Genomic DNA, 23894 nt, shown 5'->3' with positions numbered 1-23894 from the left:
CACATCAAACACCTAAGAACCAAGCGGAAATAGCCTAAGAAGAGTTGCCATTTAAAAACTCGATAAGAAACCAGGAGAGACGGATAAGGTTCTGATGGCTAGGGAATTGGCAAAGATAAGAACATGAAATGCAAACCCTAACTCTAATCGAAAAGGGAAAAGATATGGATAGCTAAAACTATGTGTATTTGTTACTAGGTTAAAAGATCGATTCACAATATAAAGAACTTGAGTAAGAATATACCGTTAAAAGATATTGAAAAGTAATTTCTCATCATAAACACCTTCTCTCTAAAGGATCACACATTAGCAAGATCTTTTTCTGCTATTCCCGCGATTTTTACACTCATAGCAACTACTTGTTTCAAATTCCCCTCCAAAAATCCTCCCCCTCAAACGCGCAAAACCCCTGAAACCTTTACCCATTAGGCGTACGACTAGCCCATTATAAGGCCCATGAAAATTAGTTCCGTTTAGCCTATTAATGTGTCGTTAGTGGGCGGCCCAAAAAACCCCCACCATCTCTTTCTATCTCTGTATTATTTATCGTCACATACCATCGTCTCTCTTCTCTCTGATAGTCTCGCATAGTTCTGGAGAGAATCTTGAGTGTGGAGTATAGTTGATCGTTCAAGCTTAGTAAGTGTTGAGGTTGTTTATGTGGATTTGTGGGGCTTCTAGCAAACAAAAAAAACCAATATGTATATATATGATGGACTTAGATCCGAGTGTCAAAAGCGGAGACAAAGTCAATAAATATGATGTGCTTTTCAGTTCTTTGGACGATTTTAAAGGCTCCCACCAACAAACGAGATGTCACTTATGCCTATAGACCAGCTGATTGTTTAATCAAAATTTTATAGACCAGCTGATTGTTTAAAAACTCCGTATGCATTGGGAGTGGGCCTCAGTGTGAAAAAGCAGAAACAACGTCCATACTGCTAAAACTTGGGGCCTCTCCATTCATGGAGGAGAGGTACAAAGAAAGAGAGAGAAAGGTGAGATGACGATGATGGCACCCCTGGTTTTCTTTTTGTTGCAATGGCAACCGTGGTTGGTAATGGAACCCATGAGAGATGAGAGTGAGATAAACCATTAAATTTGGCTTAGTAGATGGGTTTTATAAAAGTCATTATGTCAACTGGTGTGCTTTTATCCATGTATGAGCCCTTCGCATATTATTCTTCCATATTTCTGACCCTTGACCACTGACAACAAGTTTTTGGAAACCAAAATATTTCTTTGGTTGTTTTATGTCCTAGATGGTGATAAATGGTCGTTCAGGCAGCAAATATATTATAAAAGTGTTATTACAGAGACTTGCTTTTAACCCGTCCTAACTCCCAAGTACTACCTTCAACATAAAAAAAAAAAAAAAAAAAAAAAAAAAAAAAAAAAAAAAAACTCCCTCTAAGTACTAAACACCAAAATAGGGAAAAAATAAAGCTATGAAACTTCTTTGGATACAATTAACAGGCTAGCGTATCAATATGCACAAAAGCAACCTCAACAATGCGTGAGAAGTGGGCAACTCTAGGTGGACCAATCTTGCATCTATCTCTAGATGTCTTATTAGATAGAGATAACATAACAAACTCCCTCACCTTCACTCAATTATACGTGAAAATCTCTAGAGCATAGTAAATTACATTTGAAACGTGTAAATAAAAACAGATGGGCACAATACAACTGTGTAAAGAAATTTTGTGACATGTCTCATTAGAATCGACAATGGCGAAATTTGATTTAATATTTGAATTTCTTTAAATTCTAAGATTGCGATTTGATATTTAACAATATTGAGCATTTTGGTGGGCTATTATGTTGGACTAGAAATTAATTGACCCTATTCGAGAAGGGTAGTTTTTTTTTTGAAGGCTGACGACAATTCCACAAAGACGTGATACATTATGAAGATGTGATAAACACGATAACCATTCTAAACTACCGGACCTAAAATTCATCTAAACTGCGGAGCGTAAAGCTCATCTAAACTAATGGCCTATGTAACTAAACAGGGGTTTTCTAAAAGTTTTGTGGCACCCCATTTCCTCACACTCTAGTCTCTAAGGGAAACAATTTCGTAGGAACAAAAGGGTTTCCTTGGAAAGTAATTTTTTTATTTAGTTGCCATCCGTTATTTCATGAAATTGTATAATTTTGTTGCTTGGTTGATAAGTAATTTTCATGGAAATGATAATAATGTGCACCATATTCTTCAAACAAATGAAGAAAACAGAAAAATATCTAATGTATATAAGCAACAAAATTTAACCTATTTATCACTAGAACTACAAAATTTGATGTTAAAACTTATTTAATATAATTAAACACTACTCAGCCAAAGTAAAATAAAAAATTACCATCCTAAACCCTAAAAAACAAATTAATTTCTTTTCATAATTTATAGGTACAAACGTGACGAAAAATATGAAGAAAAGAGAAATATTAGGTAATATATATAATTTTCAAGTATCCAAATATATTAAAACGTTATTTCTTTAATTTTCATAGAACCTATTATATAGGGTGAACGTGAAGCATATAAATAAAGAGTTTTTCCACAAAAAAAAAAAATATATATATATATATATAAATAAAGAGTTATATATTTCATGGAAATAGATTTGATCAAATACACTTTCTATCAAAATGTGTGGAAATACTTATTTAGTTATTTTCGCGGAGGTGGTGGGTCATATCAAACACAGACTAAAGTTTGCCTTGAGTGGACAGTTAAGATAGTGGAGCATGTGCTGGCTACTGCGCGTCTCACACGCGCGCGCGTGTTAATAAATATTATGCCTGTGGTTAAGGGAAGATTTTTTCCCTCTTGTTCAACTCTCTCGGCCCAATTCCATTTTCCAGCCATCTTTCTCGATCTTAGAGAGAGAGAGAGAGATAGAAAAACTGTAGTTGATCTCAAGGTAAATCTCAGAAGAAAAATGGCAGCTCCTCCAGCACGAGCTCGTGCTGATTATGATTACCTCATTAAACTTCTCCTAATTGGTGACAGCGGCAAGTTTCTCTTTTCACTCTACCTTCTTCATTTTTCTCCAGGGTTTACTTTCTCTTCGTTTCGACTCATTTTTAGCATGATTTCGCCGTGTTTAAATGAAATTAGGTTTAAGTATCCATGAAATTTTATTGTTCGTTTTCTGATCTATGATCATTTAATTATTTTGCTCTATATATTATTTGGATCAGTTAATTAATTATTTAGGAAATTTTTTCCTCTCTGAATAGCGATTTTTAGGTTAAATTTTTGGACTGCGGAACAAGTACTTGTGCAGATCTGAAGTTACTAGGTTTTGTTATGATTGCAACCTCACAACCAAAAGCCCCAAAATCAGTAATAGAGTATACTGCTAATTTCATCTAATCTAAAATTCAAATACTTTGGGGAAATGTCTCTTTAATTTCTCCTTTTTTTGGTAGTCTTGACATAATAAATAGATAGATGATTCACCTTTTTTTTTATACATAAGAGATTGATTCCTACTCTAAATCATCCGCAATGGTCTTACCGGTTGATAAGAAACAACTAGAGAATTCATCGTGTAGATGGGGTGATACTAAAATTTATGCTTCAAACAACACGAAGAGAGTCGTTAGCTTCTTACAAGAAAGTAGAATATACATGACGAACTAATATGATAAATAATCTCCAAAAGATATTAAGTTTGAAAAAAGATGTCCAGTTTCTTAAAAATAGTTCATTTCCAAATTTCTGAAGTGCTTCGAAAATGTTTCTAGCACCAAAGAGTAAAGAATTTGTCGTTGTTCTGGTGGTCCCATTTTGAATCTCAGCAGTAGAACTTGAATGTCTGAGAGTAAAAAGCCTAAATTTTGCCTTCGCCGTGCACAATGATGGCTGTTTCTCAAGTACGTCTAGCAGCCAATCTTTTCTCTCTTTGGCTCCAAATATTTATCCATACAATAATTTATTACCTTCAGTTAGTATTCTAGTATAATGGAGTATACCCTTGGAGTCAATGTTTGTGGTTCTCTACTCCAAAATAATGTATTCATATGTTTTCTGTTTGTGGTGGAGTAATTCAAGTATGTACATATTTGCTGTTTTAGAGCCTTATTTTCTGTAATTGCAGCTCTTGTTCTACAACAAATTTTCTTCGCCTTCAAAGTCAAATAAAGTATTATGGGCTTAATATTTATTTTACTTTTTGTTTATTCCTTTGTTCTCCTATCTTTGTAATGATATATGCTTAACTGTTATTTGCAGGTGTTGGAAAGAGTTGCCTCTTATTGCGTTTCTCCGATGATTCATTTACTACTAGTTTTATCACTACTATAGGGTGTGTATCTCTAGATTTGATTTGGGAACGGTTTATATAACTTCTTATAACATTCTGCAATTGAAATTGTGCCTCTTGGATAGGATTGACTTCAAGATTAGGACAGTCGAACTCGACGGGAAGCGGATCAAGCTGCAAATATGGGATACAGCAGGTCAAGAACGCTTCCGCACAATTACCACAGGTACTTAGTCATCTGCATTCCTCTTTGTGCTATTAGATTAATGAAACAGGAAATTTCAGTTACAGATAGTATGCATATTTGAAGTTTCTACTATACAGATTACCCGAATACAGTGCAAGAATACAGGAGCATACGAGATTTACTTTAGGTTAGTATATCCTAGGGTGTACTAGGAAATAGGAATGCTTATTCTGCACCCAGGTGGTAGTAGTAGTGTACCTTACTGGAGATATCCAAAGCACTCGACCTATTTGAGTTTTGACGATATAACCATTCACTTGGATAAAGATAATGTATGACAATATTTATTGAATGGTATTGCTGAGGTGACATTAATGATAATTCAAACCCGAAAATAGACTATGAAGTCGCCAAGTCGGTGAACGTTCCAATTTCCAAAAATGGGTACTGTAGGAGTGTAGGGTCAGATGAATTCGATAATAGATGTCTGTTGGCATTTCAGCCTTCCTTGCCCTTTCAGGGCCTATCCGAAAGAGAATCCAGTACCTCTTGGTCGTGAATATATGAATAGGACGAACCAGCCGGATGTACCAGCCCCATGGATATCTTTACCTAATCGACATTGAATTAATTCACCATATTTTTTATCACAGCCCCTGCATATACCAAGTGTGCAAGTCAGCTATCAAACTGTTGTATGCAAGCAGTCTTTAGGGTCTATCCTGCCCTAGCATTTATGACTTAAATTTTATGGTATATGCTCATATATATTTAAATATTTAAGCACGCATGCACATACAGTTGGACACACCTACAGATATGTACTTAAAAAGTATTCCCTTCATGTGACATTGTTATTATTTCTTCTTAAGCTTATTACAGGGGAGCCATGGGTATTTTGCTCGTGTACGATGTCACAGATGAATCTTCTTTCAACAGTATCCACTACTTGTCTTTTGGTTAAAAGTTATTCATTTCCTATATTTATCTCTAATTTGGACAACCACAAACTTGGTTCTCCAAGTACAAGCTCGAATATCTTCTAAATCTTTGTGCTTCCTGATCTAGTACAACTTTAGATATCAGAAACTGGATAAGGAACATCGAGCAACATGCATCTGACAATGTAAACAAAATATTGGTGGGCAACAAAGCTGACATGGATGAGAGCAAGAGGGTAAAAAAAACTCCCCTCAAGAATTCTATAGTTACTTTTCCTCATTGGTTTGTGATTTGAATTGAAAATTTGATAGGCTGTACCAACATCACGGGGTCAAGCACTTGCTGATGAATATGGAATTAAGTTTTTTGAGACGGTATGTTCATTAATTATACATATGACTTTGCAAGAAAGGAAGTTTCAACTCATGTACTTAGTCTTTTGAGTGCCTTCTGTGTAGAGTGCAAAAACAAACTTCAATGTGGAGCAGGTCTTCTTTTCAATCGCTAGGGACATAAAACAAAGACTTGCGGAAACTGATTCCAAAGCTGAGGTACACTATATCTTGTTGGATATTATGGTCGAATGAATATACATTTTGCATCATGATATTTCATCCATTTTTAAGGTGGACAAGCAACATCATGATATCCTTCTCTGGGTTAACTTGTATGATTTTAAATGGTGGTTATATCTTAGCAATGTCTGCTTAGCTGGAATTGTTCAGTGTTGCTTACTCACTTTAAAAGTGGCTAAATGAAATTACACATAATTTTTCGAGATCTGCATCAACAAAAGTGATATGTGCACATAATTGGTCCCGTTTCTTAGAAAAATCGAAATTTGTGAAGCATGATCCGACCACACAAGTCCCACCTTTTGTTCTTCAATGTTGCATGAGTGGTGGGAGAGTTGTCCCACATGGCAACTGTTTTCACTTTCAGTTTGGATATCCATAGCTAGGTGGTACCTGAGCTAGCAAACAGATAATAATTAGGACCCTTCCATTTACTGTCAATTGGTTGATTGTTATATGTCCACAAACTTAATAAGTAGTTGGACTATGACACCTCTTTTGGTTTATTCTTTCCTTCTATCTTTAGCCTATAGATAAGTAGTGATCAATCAACATATTCATCTTACGTATTTTTAAATTATATGCAGCCTCAGACGATCAAGATCAGTAAACCCGACCCATCAAAAGGGTCCAGCAGTACCCCTGAGAAATCGGCTTGCTGTGGCACTTAAAGTGTAGCAGAGATAACTAAAATTGATCCAGGGTAGAAATAACTTAGATGACTCTGGATATCTCAAAGCATGATTGGTATAGTTATATACATTTCTTAGAAATTATTCTGCTGTTTCCAATTATGTTTTCAGGTGGAATTTAGTTTCACTCTTATTGTTCGTAAAACCTTTGGTGTTGTATTTTCTTCGTCAATCTGTAGAAATTTCCTCTGAATGCTTTCGAGCATGGAGGTAAAAAAGTCATGAAGTTTCTAAAAGTAATGTTGGTTTGACTCCTCTTCTCTTTGTAGTTTATTAAACTCGTGCTAAATCATTTCGATAAATAGAACTCAGTTAAGGGCAAGCTTTCCCCCTTCTTATGTAGCATGTTTTTTACAGAGTTGAGACTTTGATTTCACGCTGTTGTTACATTTACGAAGCTTGAAAGTCAAGGATATAATTTGTGCAGATGCAACTTCCAATAAAATGTTGGTCTAGAAATGGATTAACATATCATATGCATATAGACATGAAGATGTGGTCACCCTACCTTTATGCCCCACAAATTCATGGGTTTATTGCAGAAGAGATAGGCTCCAAGATCTCTTTATACACAGTTTATGTATGAAAAAGTGATGAATTGGAATACCTAAATCGAAAAAGAACGATATATAGTAGGTGAAGAGACCAAGTCTTTTTTACATAAGATTAGGTTTTCTAGAAGAAAAAAGGAACGGCAGATTACTGCATTTGAAACCTGTTTTTTTGAAAATACTAGTATAATACTACTAGCAGTCAAACAAGTAATTTCCCAAAATATTTCTATACATCTCAAAGTGGTAGGTAGGCGGCCTTGCAACAAAAAAAAGAAGTGGTAGAAGGTGAACTCTGTATTCTTTTCTGTTGAAAGGGTAAACTCTGTATTTGGAGACTTCTAATTGATAGTAAGGTGCTGTTTGTTTTTTTAACTTTTCAGATCTTAAATCTGAATTGGGATCAATTCAGATTTCAGATGTTTGCTTTTTGTATTTAAGAAATCTTAAATGTTGTCTGAATTGACTGAAAATGAGCCCATATTTTTCAGACTTCCAAACAAGTCTGAAAACAAATGTCCAATGCTGAAATGGGTCAATGTCATTTATACCCCCATAAATTTTACTATTCTCTATCATTATTTTATTTAGCAACACCACAAAAATCAACACCACCACAAAAATCAGCACCACCACCACCACTGCCACCCAAATCAGCACCACCACCACCACCCAAATCAGCACCACCACCACCACCCAAATCAGCACCACCACCACCACCCAAATCAGTATCACCACCACCACCACCACAAAAATCAGCACCACCACCACTACCACAAAAATCAGCACCACCACCACCACCCAAATAAGCAGCACCACCACCACCACCGAAACCAGCACCACACAACCTAGACCACCACCATCAACACAACACCAACACATATCACGACATCACGACCACCACCAGACCACCGCTAGAAACCACAACCACCACAGAGAAGGAAAGAGAGTGGGAAAAGAGATACCCTCGCCGGATCTGGCGAGGGTTAGTTTTTTTTGTCTTCGATCAGAGAGGGAGATTGAGAGATCCGACTAGAGTTAGCTAGAGAGAGAGAGATCTGGCGAGGGAGAGATATCTGGTTAGGGAGAGAGAGATATCCGACTAGACTTTAGATTAGAGGGAGAGAAATCTGATGAAGTTTTCGGCTGGAGATAGAGAGATCCGGCGAACTTTTCGGCTGGAGAGAGATCCGGTGAAGGTGAGGTGTAGATGGGGACTTCTGAATTTTTTTTTTTTGTTATAAAGTAGAAAGAGAAGGCAACCCTAGCTTTTAGGGTTTTTTAGTTCTACTGTTCTCATTTGGCCAAAACACAAAAGATAATTTTTTTATTAATCAGGGGTATAAACGTAATTTTTGTTTTTCAGACTTCATAATTCAGATTTAAAAAACAAACATCTGAATTTAGCCATTTAAGATTCAACAAATTCAGATTCAGACATATATAGAAAAACAAACAGCACCTAAGTCTTGGTAAACTCATATTCCAAGACTTCTAATTAATTTTTAGTCTTAAGTTTAGCTCATAAAATATGTACACTATTCTTTTTCGCTATTAAAAGAATTCTCCCCAGCAGAGTGCTTTCGCCGTTGGTGTTCTTTCCGAACCCAAAAGGACATTCCGGCTCGATAAAATTACAACCGTAGTTTTTAGGTTTGTTTCATTTTGTTCCTAAAAGACTACCGTCTTATAGAATTGTGTTCTAAAAATGATCAGTTTCTGGGGTGATTTTCTTTTAAAAATTAGTAAATTAAAAAAAATTCACTTTTTATCAATCATTTGAACAATAATTTTCTCTATTTCTTAAATCGTCCTTCTACGTCTGAAGCAATGTGTAGATAGACGAACAGTCGATTAACTGTCAAATAATTCACCAACCGTTTACCAATAAATCTTTCACAACAAAGATGAAGATAATCACTTTTGTAACCAAATGTGAAAAACAACAATATTTTTACTTTTTACTTGACTTACACCATGTTCATAACTTATGGGAGCCATAATAGAATTAATGGGGGTGCCACATAAATCTAACCGTTCCTTTTTTTCTCTTCAAAAGACGTTCCTTAATCTAGCGGTGTATAGTCGTTACACATATACTTATTATCGCTCTCCCATACAACAATTTAAAGGCATTGATTAGTAGTCGTCACTAGTTAGGTAGGTATTATACGGGTGAGCGACGTGGATTTAACAACCTCACTAAATATATGTCAAATTCACATTCAAGATCCATCCCATCTCCGAAAAATCAAATCAAATCCGCTTCAAATTTATATCCAAAACCCTAAATTCCCATAAATTATTTTCTTCTTCTTCTTTGATTTTCAAATTGATTAACGATGAGAGGTGAATCATCTTCATCAGCTCTTGCTCCTGGTTTTCGATTTCATCCAACTGATGAAGAACTTGTTAGTTATTATTTAAAGCGTAAAGTTTCTGGAAGACCATTTCGATTTGATGCTATTTCTGAAATTGATATTTATAAATCTGAACCATGGGATCTTCCAGGTTTGTTTAAGTTTAAACCCTTTCCTGATTTGTAATTTAATGTTGATTTTTGGCCTTCTTTTTTTTTTTGATGAATTAGGGTTCTCTTTTTAGGGTATTCGAGATTGAAGAGTAGAGATCTTGAGTGGTATTTCTTTAGTGCCCTAGATAAGAAATATGGAAACGGATGGAGGACTAATAGAGCTACCGATCAAGGTTATTGGAAGACGACTGGTAAGGATCGATCTATTCAACGAGGTAATCATACTGTGGGTATGAAAAAAACCCTTGTTTATCATATCGGAAGAGCTCCTCGTGGGGAAAGAACAAATTGGGTTATGCATGAATATAGGCTCGTTGATGATCAATTAGGGCAAGCTGGCATTGCTCAGGTAAGATTTCTTTGATTTTGACTTACTAACAGATTGAATTTAGGGTTCTTGACTTTTTGATGGATTCTTATGTTCTTGTTTGTTTTGGGATTTGGGTAGGATGCATTTGTACTGTGTAGGATTTTTCAGAAAAGTGGAACTGGACCTAAGAATGGAGAACAGTATGGAGCTCCTTTTGTTGAGGAAGAGTGGGATGATGACATTTCTGATCCTGCCGAAGAACTTGGTGGTAATGACGATGGATATTTTGATGTTGGTAATGAAGGATTCAGTCATCAGCAGAATTACGTTGACGAGGTATGCTATTCTCATGGGTATTGGTTTGTTTGTTCCGTTTGTTATTGCTTTATGATTTATTGAATTTGTTATCTGATGATGGTTAGTTGAAGACATAAGCTAAAGGGCTTAAAAGTTTAGTAGAATGTCTCCCGGAGGTAGGAGAATTATGTAAAACTCTCATATTAAGGTCCTACGAAGAACTTTAGGAATAAGGATACTTGGTGAACTTTAGGATGCGGGTAATGTAACTAAATTCATTGGGCATCTTTGGATGCACGTCACTCATAGGCTAGTTCTCTCTCTCAAATAAATTGAAGTGGATAAGAAACTTGTCACTGCAAATTATTGACAAAAAATTTCTAGAAGAACAGAAGATAGACCTAATAGTCACTGGAATCAACAGAATGTGGCACACTAAACTGTAACTTCTTTGACAGTGTTGAATGAGTAAGGAGTTATATTGAAAGATAAATAACAGCTTAAAAATTTGAAAGATTTTTTTGGTGCTATTCTATATATGAGCTTCGTTTTCATCAAAAAAAAAATATATGAGCTTTGCCTTTTGTCTTTCCTTTTCGTACTTGTTCTCCCATTGTTGTTTGATGGACAATTTTTCTGGGGGTGCAACCTGTATGTTTCGTGGTCTTCTACTTGATTAGCCTCAAATTCTCCACCCATAATTCTGATTAGTGTCCTTTCTTCTTTTCAGACTTCATTGATCAAATCACCTTTGTTTATATGCATCTCTTTCTCTCCCTTGGTTGTGTCATGACATGCTTTTGAACTTACCGTATGATTTCTATAAACTAGTTTTATTTGTTTCCAGAACATTGCCTTGGAAATTCCGCCTCTGGATTCCGTGCTCCCAGTGGACCATAATACTTGGGATGGTGGGAAAATTATAGAGGACCCTATATGCTCAGTTGAGGAAGATCAAAAGCACTTTATTGGCACGGGCGAAAACGATGTGCTCCCAGAACTGCATGATGAGCCAGAGTTCTTCGATTTCCCAGAGCAGCTTCAGATTGAGCAGACTTCAGTGAAAAATGAATATATTGAGCTTGATGATCTCTTGGACCCCGTAGATACCAGCTATGAAGCTGATGGCCTAGTTACAGGAGAGCAGTCAAACTTAGCTGCTACAAATGATCTCCCAGTTCACAACGAAGAAACCAACGGTTTTGAAATCTCTTTTAAACCAGATCCGTCAGGATTTGAAATGCTTGATGAGTATCTTACGTACTTTGATGCCTCTAACGATTACTTGAATTATTTGGATTTGGATTTGGATTATCCAAAGACTTCAGATTTTGATGATTCTGTTATAAACAACTTGGCCACCCCTGAGGAGGTATAATTTACTCAATTGAAGCTTTAGTTTACGTTTCATGTTTACTTTAATATTTTAGTGCTGGTTATGTTTAAACTATTCTTTTACTTCAGGTGAATGAGACGTTTGAAAACACACAAGTGGAAGGTGCAGAGCCTTCAAAACCACATGGCGATGAAGTTGCATCCTGTTCGAAGCAAATGTCAGACAATGAAAAAGCTGGACCAGGTAAAGATATTCATTTAGGTTAACCATTTCATATAACGTTGCCTAATTCGAGTCACGAAGATCATTGCTCCGACGATCTGACACATTATAAAAGTATAGAATTAGTTTTCTCCACAAATGATTAGGATCAGGAGTGATGAAAGAACTAAGAAGCTAACCAGTTAAGAATAGTTGGTCAACCGACTCAACCCAATTAACTCGTGGATAGTATCAGAATTAGGAATTGTGTCAGGGTTAGCCCGAGCTCATCCCATGCCGAGCCCCCCGAGTTATTTATGAAAATTATTGGAGTTCACATTGAATTGTTGTGGTCTATGTAAAAGAATCACACACACACACACACACACACACACACACACACACACACATATATATATATATAATACATATACTAATTAACAAGGATAATGGTATTGGGATACAAAGACACACGAGTTACCGAAAACTCAACCAAGTTACTCGGCTTGGATAGGATCGGCCAAAAATGTCTATTCCCTTGCCCAATCCGGATCCATTCTCGCACCTAGGTGCTTAGTAGAGAAGGTACTGTTACTAATGAACAAATAATACTCGAGAGATGACTACATTCCGTAATCTTGTTGCTAGTCTGTAGATAATGAGGTGGAAAATTGTTCAGTTTTGACTTGTTGCCTTAAATGAGTGATTGTTTCCATATACGTCTTTCTGGTGCAGATGTCAAGTATAATGAGGGATGGGATAGTACCATTGCCAAACAAGTCAGTCGTATGCTAGGATCAATATCTGCTCCTCCTGCATTTGCTTCAGAATTCCCCACAAAACAAGCATCTCTTGGACAGAATTCCGCTACCCAATCTTCAAGTTCGATTCACGTTACAGCTGGAATGATCCACATTCATACCTTAACAGTTGACAACGGAAAGGACTTCTCATGGAGGAAAAATGAAGGTGTCGACGTTCTCCTTCACTATGGGTTGACGAGCAATGAATCAATGACAGAATATTTGATGTGGGAGAAAGCATCAGTGTCGGCAAGGTGCATGTTCTACTTTTTCTTTCTGTGGGTTCTAATTCTCTCAGTGAGTTACAAGGTTGGAAGCTATATTTGTTCAAGGTAAATACTTGTTACCTTGGAGGAAGGATAATTTATCATAGATAAGTGATTACTATTCGGATACAGGTACAAACTGGTTGACTTATGCTGCTTCGCTAAAATAACAGATTAAAAATTCGTTTTTTTGGTTTCCTCTTCTTAGCCAGGATTTCTCAATCTTATATAGTATTCAGTAATGATGAATCAAACTGAAAAAATTGTGTACTTTGTCGAATTTATGTGTGCATTTTATACTTAGTGTGATTAATCACATTTGGCTGCCTTTCCTCCTTGAGGTCTATCGTGATGTAAATCTTACCTTAATGCTCATGAACTTAATTTTGGTGAATGACAGGAACATAAATCTATTTGTGAGAAGGCTAGTAATGTTTCACCCTCTGGACAAATTGTTAGGCCATTTAATAGGTGACATCATTTGCTAAGGGCATCTCTTTCTAGTGCAAGACTCGACCTTAAAATTTTAAGTGCTACTTAGGACTTTAGAGTTGTTTACAAAAAAAATCTCTCTAATGCAAAACTCATTTGAGATCTTTAAGATGATGTGGAAGTATTTAATTTTGAGATGTCTCAATTACAAACTCTATTTTTGAGATCACTTCATGTCTCAACCATTCTTTCCTATTAAATGTACGTGTGACATGTGTAACTATTAGGGATTTCTTGAGTGTTGCATTGGATAATGACTTAAATTAGAGACATTCAATTTAGCCATACAGGAAAGAGAATCTATATTGAGACTTGACACATAAATTAATTAGAGAGTTTTGCATTGGAGATGTTAGAAGTCAAAATGGTCTCTTAAACTCAATTTTTTTCCATTCTTCACAAATATAGGTTGGACTCCCTTCACTGATTTTCCCGTTATATCTTAACAATTTGTCGAAGAAAGATAAAAGTCGAAAAGAAAAGTGTGATATGAGAAAGACACTAAGATAGGAGGTAGTTCTATCCTAGCTTAGTTAGAAAACCTTTGCACTTGGGTAGAAGAAATACAGAGATGATGGTGGTGACAGTAGTTGACCGCGGTCAACTTGTCATGGTGATGATGTTGTGGTAGTTATAGTAGTAAAAACCATTAATGGAGAGTTGGTGGTGAAGAAGAAAGTGGTACATCCGAAACAACACAGAGATCATTGAATCATAATTCAAATGTAAAATGATCATTTGTTGAACTCATACTATGTAATGAATTAATGATAGATTGATAATAAGGTTACTTTCTGTCATGCAGTTTTATCCGCCTTATTCTATTATGGGAGGATATTTTGCAAAAGGGGCAAAGTAATGTTCCAAGTGGCGAGTTTGGAGCACAAATTTGAAATTTTTTGAGTTTAGAGCATTGACTAACTTTGACTTAATTTCCATCCAAAGATAACAAAAACTAACTTTTTAACTTAACTTTCCATCCAAAGTTACCGGAAGCTAACGGATGTTACTGTCAATTTTTCATTACTGTTAGATTCTAGCATCGATGACTCACATTATTTTGCATCAAATGGTCGGAAATTAACTCATAGTTTACGACCAACGACCAAAACTTTTTCTTCTGTAGAAGAAGTCCACTTTTGAACCAATACAAACTCCATTATTTTCATATAAACTTTTATAAACTACTTAAGTTTAGTACAAAACACTAAAAAAAATTACATGATTCATCCATACGTAGCATTCATCAAACATGAGCATAACCTTCATTCAAAAATATTGAAATATTTATATAATGTTCCCAACACTTTGTTCACATTCATCCATCTAGGAATTTAGTTTTGTCAAAAAATTACAACCGTAAACTCTTAAATCAAAGTAACTTAGCTCGTCCAAAAAAACAATCTTTAAATCAATTAAGTATCTTTATGTTATCCAAAATATCAAAAAATATAAGAGTTACTAATCTAGTTCAATCATCGATGATAACAATTTTTCTCAGCAAGTCAGGGTTGCATCCACCTTAAGTACTAATTTTGGGGTCACTTCTTAATGAATTGATGAATTGATGGAGTTTGTATTGATTTAAAAGTGGACTTCTTGTACAGAAGAAAAAGTTTTGGTCGTAAACTATGAGTTAATTCCGACCATTTGATGCAAAATAACGTGAGTCGTCGATGCTAGAACTAACAGTAATGAAATATTGACAGTAGCATCCGTTAGTCTCTGTTAATTTTGGATGGAAAGTTTAAGTTAAAAAGTTAGTTTTTGTTATATTTGGATGAAAAATTAAGTTAAAGTTAGTCAATGCTCCAAACTCAAAAAAATTCAAATTCGTGCTCCAAACTCATCACTTGGAACATTACTTTTCCCCTTTTGCAAAATATCCCTTCTATTATCTATGGTGACCAATAAGTGGACAACCAGTTTCTTTATATGGACAACTATTTTTGGGTCCGGTGTTAGTAAACTATGTTTGACTTAGTTGACTTTGATTTAATAAGGGGACAACTCTAACTTGAATGTTAACACTACTTAATCTGAGGACCATTAACAAATACAATGGTTAAAAATAGAAAACATAACTGTTCATCATCTTTTTCTTCTTATTCTTTAAACCCTTGTTTCAAATCCAGTACAATGGCCTTTTTTTAGATCGAACTTAAGCCATAGGTTAGGGTTTCTCGACTCCCTAGTCTTATTTCTTGGGAAGATGCAACTAGTGTTATTGGATATATAATAGCAACTTTCAGCGGATATGGAAAAGTTAGTCTAAGACTATATTTCAACACTAAAATGTGAAAAAGAGAAAAAGAAAAAAAAAATAAGTTATGTTGGAGGACATTAAACAAACTGCATATGGTGATTTCCTGACCAAGATGAAGTATTAGTATTTTGGACATATCTGGCCAATATGGGATGTTATTATTTTAAACATAATTTGTGATCCATTCTATTGCATTTATCTTCTAGGTATTGGATCCAAATTTCAGTTGTTTAACCTTAAGAAGATAGGATTCAACAGTTCAAACACTTAAGTATCATACAAGTAATACCCCAAGGGCAGAAAAAACCTGCACAACAAGACTGACAGTCACGAGTTCTACTATGTATGCCATTCGAATTTTTCGGATCAATCTTTTGATATAGGCCCATCTCGGTTCACAACCAGGATTCCATGGGATCAGATAACAAATCCCATTAGGTTCCAAGGAGTTGATGATTTTCGATCCCCTTTCTAAGAAACTCCGGAAGTAGAACTTTCTTTCTGCTGCTGTACAAAAGCGTTATCTCCTGAGTGGATTGGAAGAGGAGATGAACATGCATTAAAATGTATAACTCCAAAGTTTTTTTCTCTCTAGAAATTTGTTAATGGTGAAGAAGTAGTTGAAGAAGAAGACTAAAGTCTAGGGTTTATGGAAAAAAAAGGACGGAGTTAAAATAAAGTTCTAACTCTTGGAGGATTTGAGTAAACAATAATAGAGTGTTGTCCCCTTACAAACGGTTGTCCATATAAAAAATTTAATTTTTCTGGTTGTCCACGTAAAATAGTTGTCCGTATAAAAGAAATTGGTTGTCCACGTAAAATAGTTGTCCGTATAAAAGAAATTGGTTGTCCAGGTATTAATCACCTTACCTATATATACAACGTTCTGAGAGGACTGTATATTATGTGTCACTAGTCATCCTAACCCTTTCATTGAGGTCAAACCCTTAACCATTTTGGACCTCCTAATATCCCTCATCGTAACCTTCTCCCTAACGGGCCTTACCTAGGTCCAACCCGGAGGTCCATAAATATCAAACGAGCCACCCAAAGATATATCGACCGAGGAATACTTGGAACTGAGAGCGGGAGAAAACTAGAGAGAGAGAGAGAGAGAAACAAATTTAGAAGAAGTAATGGATAGAGATTGGGGATCCAAGACGGGGGGTGGAGGCGCTGCCTCTGCTCAGAATGAAGCAATCGACCGGAGAGAAAGATTAAGGAGACTTGCCCTAGAAACCATCGATCTCGCCAAGGATCCCTATTTCATGCGCAATCATCTCGGAAGGTTTTTTCATCTTTCAAAACCCTAATTCCTTTCACTCTCTAATTCACTACTTATGATACTGAGTAATGATTTGTTTGTTGTTTTGGTGTTAAATTCTTATAGCTATGAATGTAAGCTTTGCTTGACGCTGCATAATAATGAAGGGAATTACTTGGCTCATACACAGGGGAAACGCCATCAAACCAATTTGGCTAAGAGAGCTGCTCGTGAAGCTAAAGAAGCTCCTGCTCAACCCCAGCCTCACAAGCGCAAACAATCTCTCAAAAAGACAGGTTCTTGTTTCTCTTACTTCATCATACTGTGCATCTTCTCATCTATAGTTTCATAGTGCTCTTAGAAGAATCCCAAGTATTAGGGCATTTTTTGTTTACTTCAATCAATTAGGGTTTATCAACAAGTTTTGGGTTGCAAGTTTTTCGATGTGATATGGTTTTTCTTAGCAGTTCTTTGAAGTGGTAGAAAACTATGCGCTATAGCCTATGTGAATGGTCTATGACAGTTTTCGAGAACTTATCTTTTCTGAGCTAATTGCTTATGATCAAAGTTTGAAAAAACTGTCTAGGCGCGCCTTGAGGCGAGGCAGTCTCCAGGCGTACGTATTTTAGGACATTATCGAAGTTTGTGTGTTTGAATCCACTAACCTCTTTAGAATTTTCAGTTTTGCTTTTCACTGTTATTTTTGAAGTGTTGCTTTATACTATGGTAGTAAAGTAGAAAAACTTGTTATGTTATATTCTTACATAACTGATGTCATTTCCTTTAGCAAATTCTTTTACGTATTTTACGCATTGAGGCGCGCCTCGAGGCACCGCCTCACCTTGTGAGAGCATCAGAGCAAACCGCCTTGAGGCGTAAAAACGTATTTTAAAACCTTGCTTATGATTTAGATGTAATCCGAATGGTAAGGGCCAGATACTATAAAGAGAGTGAGTACAAGAAATGCATGATTAATGTTTGTGTTTTGGGTGTGATCTTGGGCGTTCCTCGCCCCCGAGTGATCTTGGGACTCTCTGACGCCAAAGCTAGCTTAGTAAGTGTGGGTTTTCCCTCACACTTATAAAGTGACCACCACCCCCTTACACAACCAATGTGGGACGAACTAGAAAAGGTGTTAGATTCCCAAACTATAATACTGAAAATTGGCATTTCCTTGATCATTATTGTTCTTGCTTCTTCTTCACTGTAGGCTTGTGTCTTTCACTCTTTCTTCTTGTCTTTAACTGAATGCTTGTGTTTTTTATTCGTCTTGTGTCTCGTTTATTTAATAAAGGACATAATTTCTATTAATATGTACAAAATCTACATGTGTATGAGCTACCAATTCTAGGACAACCATGAAAGAGTAATCATGTCTTCCACAGTAGCAAATATAGCTTTCCAATTATTTGAAGAATCCCTGAAGGACAAAGGTTGTGTATGATTGTTTGGGTCCCTATGTTCTATGCAAGTATGATTAGTTTTGTCTTCCTTTCTTCCTCCTCTGGTATCGTAGTGGTCTTTATGAGTCAATTAGGACAGAAGAATGAAACAATTGAGGGATGGGTGACTTGACTGTTCGGGTTTACATGCCGATGTAATGCCCAATATCAAAAATTAAAAAATAGATGATAAAGATGTGATGACATTATTGTATAATAACTAACAAAAACGATCTCAACAAGTTTCTGATTGATTCCTTAACTTGCATATATGAGTTCGATGTAATTTTGTTCGTTCATGCTTTGCAGTTAAGATTGGAAGGCCTGGATATCGGGTAACGAAACAATTTGATCCAGACACGAAGCAGCGGTCTCTTCTTTTCCAGGTGCTTATCTATTCCATTTGTATATTATATTTCAGTTGCAGCTGTAATTTACTTCTTCTAATAACATACTTTGTTTTGAAAACAGATCGAATATCCTGAAATTGAAGACCTTGAGAAGCCCCGCCATCGGTTTATGTCATCCTTCGAGCAGGTACACTTCTTTCATGGAAAACTTTAGAGTTGCAGTCATTCATATAAGAAACCTGTGGGCTGTGGCTCTAAGGAGCTCCATTGGGTTTGCTTGTTCTTCTTCTACTATTATTCTCTTCGTTGAATGAAGTTACTCATCAATTTTCTCATTTTTTTTTGGTACAGAGAGTTCAACCGTGGGACAAAAGATACCAATTTCTACTGTTTGCAGCAGAGCCGTATGAGATCATTGCATTCAAGGTATTCCCGTTGAGATAATACTCTTAATTATCATGCTATATTCTACTTTTTAGAATTTTTCTTCCTTTTTTTGTGATCCTGCTTTTACTTGTACTTAAATGAACTTATCAATTTCAGGTTCCTAGCATAGAAATCGACAAATCCACACCCAAGTTCTTCTCCCATTGGGATCCAGACTCAAAAATGTTTACTGTATGTATCTTACTTTCTTCATTATCTTCATTTTGATTGCTCCTATTTGCTATATACTGAATTCAAAACGGAGATTACTTAATTTTTGTGATGAATTTGCAGTTGCAATTGTACTTCAAAGTAAAACCACCTGAAGCAAACAAACCTCCTGCTGCAAATGGCATGACTGCACCGGATGCTCCACCAAGACCCATGCATCCACCACCTCAAGCACCACCGCCACCACCACCACAAGGAAACCCCCCTGGTGGCTTTCCACCACCACCTCCACCCATGTCAACATCTAATGGTCCCCGCCCAATGCCTCCTGGTGGAAACCTACCTGTTCCACCACCACCAGTCGGGAGTGGTACAATGGCGAATTTTACTCCGGGTACCCAGATTAATCGACCACCGATGATGATGCCTCCGCAAGGTTTTCCAGGGCAAGGAGTTCGTCCCATGCCACCACCACCTCCTCCAAACATGGGACAACAAATTCAAAGGCCTCCTATGTCTTAGTAAGCAATTTATCAAAGTTTTGATGAACTGTGTCGGATGATGTTTGAATTGTATAAGATTTAATGCTAGTAATGATGTAATACTATGGATTTTGACTTGGTACCTTTCAGTAGTATAAATATGGATTTTCAATGCGATACTTTCTAGAGGGAATATGATTGATTATCTTATGTGGGAGCTATAAGATTGTAGTTAATACTTTTGTTTTACTCTTCAGCATGTTTGGTGTCCGGAGGAGAATACCATCTTTATTTCAGTCTGATACTGAGTCTCTCTGGTATGCGCCTTGCCGGAGGTGCCCTATTAGGATGCTTAGGCTTAGCTTTCCTCAGCCAATAGTGACCTATTACTTCACATGAACCCTGAGTCCATCTTGTGCAATGGATGGGCATGCCACCTTATTTTGGTGTAAATGCACCATCGATCAACATTAATCTTGATGTGCATTGCCAGAGGTCTCGACCAGTTGAGGGAGTCGGATATTGTTGGGATGGAAGTATCTGGGTAACTCAGTGGTCGGGGAGATTGAACAGTCATCCCTTAGTGCGCTCGTGATAAAAGTTGAATGGACATCCCTAGGTGTGCATGTCATAATAGATTTCGGGTGGAAGAGAGACCCATGAATGTGATCGACGTTTCTCCCTTTCCAAATTCTGAAAAGAGGCATGCATAAACTTCAAATTTTAACTGATTTGTGTCAATGAGTGGAGAAAGAACGAGGTCAACAGTCATTTTGATTTCTTGTGCTAACCAAACCCTACTACTACCATCAAAGAGAGGTGAAACCAAGGAGCATTGACAAAAAAAGAGATGGAAGAGAAATAAAAAGTAATTTCCGTTGCCGGGACTTGAACCCGGGTCTCTCGGGTGAGAGCCGAGTATCCTGACCAACTAGACTACAACGGAACGGTTGACAAGGTGCTGGCTCCATTCCATATCATTCTCATGACATGGTGATATTGCTTCAAATTTCAAATTCAGATATAATTGGAATCTACATATATTGAAGACATTGAACCATATTTCACAAGTCTTGTTTTCTTTGATTTCGGTGTTCGACTTAAGATGATGTCACGATGCGGATTATGATAAATTAAACTCATTTATATAGTCAGACAAAAAATTTACATCTACAATTGTTTAGGATACCATATGGATCTCTTCGGTTGTCCACTCTATCTTGCAAATATTTCTATCATGTACCGGCTCATGGTTTATAAACTTTAAACAATATATTAGAGAAGGGGAATAAAAAAATTGGCAAAAATTTCTGAATATAATTGATATAAGTGTCATTACACGTAAAGCCGGGGTACATAATAAAACATATCGTAATAAATACAACCTCAGCGAATCAATTCATGAAAAAAAAAACTACCTCAAACACATCGAATATAGCTTAATGTTTTACTTATATTGTAAGAGAAGAGAGAGTTAATAATGTGTGTCTGACTCACCATCAATGACATCAACAACATACACTTTAGTCAGATTTCAGATCTGAATTACCTAAAGTTCTTGCCTTCATAAGTCTGACCATATTGCCAGTTTTCTGGAGTAATATGCCAAGAAGTAGAACTACGTCCATCACTAGCTATAACCCTAAAAGTAAGTTCTTCACCAACTAGCATAGCATCAGTAACCCAATTCATACCCCAATCTCTTCTCATTTCTGTCCATTTTAGTTTTTGTGAACCTTTCACTTTTACCATCTTAATATCTCCTGCTCCAGCAACATTCCATACAAATACTTTGTTATAATATGGGTTACCCGATATCGTAAATCTTATACCACCTTGTCTATGACAAGGAACTTTTCGGTATTGAACGGGTATGTTTCCTCCGGTTTTATCGGCTATTTGTGCGAATGCTGGTTGAGCGAGATCGAAATGAGGAAGGGCGTCATTATCGGGACAAAGGTTGTTGCCAGTTACTGTGATTGAAGATGCACCTGGTTTACACCATCTTGGATCGCTTACACACTTTATTTCGTAGCATGAACCACATCCAAATCCTTCTTTGAATAATCCAGGACTCAATGCCGCGTTCATCACACCGAATCCATGTTCACTTCCATAACCACAAGCTCCTCCTGTACGTACGTACGAGAAAATTATGTTTTACGTTAGTAGTCCAACAAAGTTTATATAGACCACATTATTTGACCACATGAGTACATGACATGAGCATATGTCGGATATTGTTACGCAGGCCAATGCACCCTACCTACCACCATCTAGCTAGGCCACTATATTTTGTTATTCGTCTGCCCTATAGCATGACTATATTAGCGAATGCTTGTTGAGAATTGTATAAGGTGACAATGAACCTGCAAACATGAGATAAATATATGACAAAAATACGTACCATCTATTGTTCCAGAACCATCAGCACCCCCATAAAAGGTAATATGGGCATTGCTCCATGGGCCTGGTTTGAAGTTGGGTTTGTGGTGTTTGGCGCGAAGACCTTCGATAGGATCAGCAGCAATAAGGTTCCTAATGGAACGAGATTTTTCCAAGACAGGACGGGGAGAAGCCCGAACGGAGAATTGGGAGAGAAACATCAGCAGCATTGCGGATAACAAAATACGCTGCATTATATAAGACATCTTGAAGCTCAAGAACAAAGAGTGTTTATTTATAAGTCCAGGGTCTTTGCAGCTTGAGCTCTTTGATGGTTTCTCTCCCTCTTTCTTTTATTCTTTTTCTCCCTCTCTCCCTAAGCTTTGTGTGTTTGAGCTTTTTTATTTGATTTTTGTGTGGAAGTTGATGTGGTTTATATAGTGAGTTTGAGAAATTTGAATGAGAGGGAGTTAGTGAATTTGGCCGTTTAAGGTGGAATTTGATTTGTTCTTTGCCACTACTTAGTCCCGAAACAAAAGCTATGAGCTTTCTTAAGACACATGGATCCCCTTATATTTAGGGTTTTCATGCCATCTTATATTACCAAGTAGTCAAAAATATTAGTATTTTTTACAAAATTTTACATTCTATTTATTTCTCCTTAGACCTAACACTTTTTTTTTGTTGAAGGTTAGACCTAACACTTAGGGGTATAGCAAGGATAATTTTCTAGTTAGCAACTTAGCATCGGCGACAATTTGATATCATCTGAGGGAGTTTGGGTTATAAATGTTATGACAGTATTTTGAACGCAAGGTCTCTAATTAGCTATATTTGGCGAGCAGGAAATAAATGTTATATTGGGGAATCCTATCAATTCCATAATGTGATATTTAGTAATCGCAATACTTTACTATATGGTTTGGTTAAAAATATGATTAGTAGAGATTAATTTTATATCTAAACATTATTTAATTAACAATCTTAAGGGAAAGAAAATTGCAAATACATCCACCTTCTGGTTTGAGAATTTTCCTCTTAAGGGAATTTTATTTCGCAATGATACAATTCCTGATGCATTCTTTGTACCAAAGAACAAATTTATAGAATGTGATTCCTGATAACAAAATTACATCGTTGCAACATAGCCTCGGGGTTGGATAAAAAAAGGGGTTTTTTTGCGAAAGGGTCGTACATAATACCAGTTTTTGCGGAAGGGACCGCATGACTGTTTATCATTCTGCGAAGGGACCGTGGACTAGTATTGATCGTTAAATAAATGTTAGATTTAACTTAACGTTACATGAACAGTTAACATCGTTACGTAGATGCAAATGCATTACTCAAAATGAATTCAATGGACAATATTCGTCTACATGGATGGTTAATATCTATTGATCAACCTTATGCCCTCACTTTTGTTTGGTACGAAGAGAGCCTCTTCAACCCATCTTTTTTTTTCTTTCTTTCACCTTTGATTTTCTCCGTAAATTGAAAGAGTTGTTTGCGGTTGAGTTTTACAAAGAGATGTCATAATTTTCCACCTTTGCGAATTTAGTGTCAAGATCGTATAAAATCTACTTGAATGTAACAATATGTTTTTAAGTAATGGAGTTGGAATTAACGGTGATAACTTAACTGGTCAATAC

At 36.4% G+C, this 23894-nt stretch overlaps 4 protein-coding genes and 1 non-coding gene across 5 annotated transcripts; 3 read left to right on the top strand and 2 right to left on the bottom strand.

Annotated features, from left to right (window-relative positions):
• The first annotated feature begins 2713 nt into the window (after positions 1-2713).
• LOC147565583 (ras-related protein RABE1c-like) lies at positions 2714-6925 on the top strand. Its single transcript, XM_086652080.1, has 8 exons — positions 2714-3018; positions 4244-4316; positions 4400-4500; positions 5334-5399; positions 5541-5638; positions 5715-5777; positions 5862-5954; positions 6566-6925. Exons 1-8 carry the CDS (start codon positions 2802-2804, stop codon positions 6647-6649), a joined length of 795 nt encoding a protein of 264 aa, XP_086508206.1. The 5' UTR covers positions 2714-2801; the 3' UTR covers positions 6650-6925.
• A 2263-nt stretch (positions 6926-9188) lies between these two features.
• LOC147565582 (NAC domain-containing protein 53-like) lies at positions 9189-13390 on the top strand. Its single transcript, XM_086652079.1, has 6 exons — positions 9189-9732; positions 9826-10103; positions 10203-10400; positions 11209-11733; positions 11826-11940; positions 12634-13390. Exons 1-6 carry the CDS (start codon positions 9564-9566, stop codon positions 13035-13037), a joined length of 1689 nt encoding a protein of 562 aa, XP_086508205.1. The 5' UTR covers positions 9189-9563; the 3' UTR covers positions 13038-13390.
• Positions 13391-16657: 3267 nt separating this feature from the next.
• Positions 16658-20032, top strand: LOC147565581 (hydroxyproline-rich glycoprotein family protein). The gene is made up of 7 exons (XM_086652078.1): positions 16658-17013; positions 17116-17285; positions 18741-18817; positions 18903-18968; positions 19133-19207; positions 19325-19399; positions 19502-20032. Exons 1-7 carry the CDS (start codon positions 16862-16864, stop codon positions 19898-19900), a joined length of 1014 nt encoding a protein of 337 aa, XP_086508204.1. The 5' UTR covers positions 16658-16861; the 3' UTR covers positions 19901-20032.
• A 701-nt stretch (positions 20033-20733) lies between these two features.
• TRNAE-CUC (transfer RNA glutamic acid (anticodon CUC)) lies at positions 20734-20806 on the bottom strand. Its single transcript has one exon. It is a non-coding gene; the product is annotated as a tRNA-Glu (tRNA).
• A 351-nt stretch (positions 20807-21157) lies between these two features.
• On the bottom strand, positions 21158-22671 carry LOC147565579 (expansin-A3-like). Its single transcript, XM_086652077.1, has 2 exons — positions 22268-22671; positions 21158-21992 (listed from the first exon to the last, which is right to left on the bottom strand). Exons 1-2 carry the CDS (start codon positions 22509-22511, stop codon positions 21406-21408), a joined length of 831 nt encoding a protein of 276 aa, XP_086508203.1. The 5' UTR covers positions 22512-22671; the 3' UTR covers positions 21158-21405.
• Positions 22672-23894: the final 1223 nt, after the last annotated feature.

The sequence above is a fragment of the Eschscholzia californica genome, unplaced genomic scaffold (genome assembly GCF_041429995.1).
Source record: "Eschscholzia californica isolate CP2 unplaced genomic scaffold, dmEscCali1.0.p SCAF_1, whole genome shotgun sequence".
NCBI classification, from domain to species: Eukaryota; Viridiplantae; Streptophyta; class Magnoliopsida; order Ranunculales; family Papaveraceae; genus Eschscholzia; species Eschscholzia californica.
Note: the sequence above shows the minus strand (reverse complement) of the source record. Positions and strands in the feature narration are given on the sequence as shown.

What these genes read in the sequence shown, in the direction of transcription:
- LOC147565581 (XM_086652078.1), top strand. Translation starts at nt 16,862, where the DNA reads ATGGATAGAGATTGGGGATCCAAGACGGGGGGTGGAGGCGCTGCCTCT. An exon ending in ATGCGCAATCATCTCGGAAG is followed by an intron (nt 17,014 to 17,115) that starts GTTTTTTCATCT and finishes AAATTCTTATAG; the next exon opens with CTATGAATGTAAGCTTTGCT. An exon ending in CAGACTCAAAAATGTTTACT is followed by an intron (nt 19,400 to 19,501) that starts GTATGTATCTTA and finishes ATGAATTTGCAG; the next exon opens with TTGCAATTGTACTTCAAAGT.
- LOC147565583 (XM_086652080.1), top strand. Translation starts at nt 2,802, where the DNA reads ATGCCTGTGGTTAAGGGAAGATTTTTTCCCTCTTGTTCAACTCTCTCG. An exon ending in CTTCCGCACAATTACCACAG is followed by an intron (nt 4,501 to 5,333) that starts GTACTTAGTCAT and finishes TTTCTTCTTAAG; the next exon opens with CTTATTACAGGGGAGCCATG. An exon ending in ACATGGATGAGAGCAAGAGG is followed by an intron (nt 5,639 to 5,714) that starts GTAAAAAAAACT and finishes AAAATTTGATAG; the next exon opens with GCTGTACCAACATCACGGGG.
- LOC147565579 (XM_086652077.1), bottom strand. Translation starts at nt 22,511, where the DNA reads ATGTCTTATATAATGCAGCGTATTTTGTTATCCGCAATGCTGCTGATG. An exon ending in TGGTTCTGGAACAATAGATG is followed by an intron (nt 21,993 to 22,267) that starts GTACGTATTTTT and finishes ACGTACGTACAG; the next exon opens with GAGGAGCTTGTGGTTATGGA.
- LOC147565582 (XM_086652079.1), top strand. Translation starts at nt 9,564, where the DNA reads ATGAGAGGTGAATCATCTTCATCAGCTCTTGCTCCTGGTTTTCGATTT. An exon ending in GGCAAGCTGGCATTGCTCAG is followed by an intron (nt 10,104 to 10,202) that starts GTAAGATTTCTT and finishes GGATTTGGGTAG; the next exon opens with GATGCATTTGTACTGTGTAG. An exon ending in ACTTGGCCACCCCTGAGGAG is followed by an intron (nt 11,734 to 11,825) that starts GTATAATTTACT and finishes CTTTTACTTCAG; the next exon opens with GTGAATGAGACGTTTGAAAA.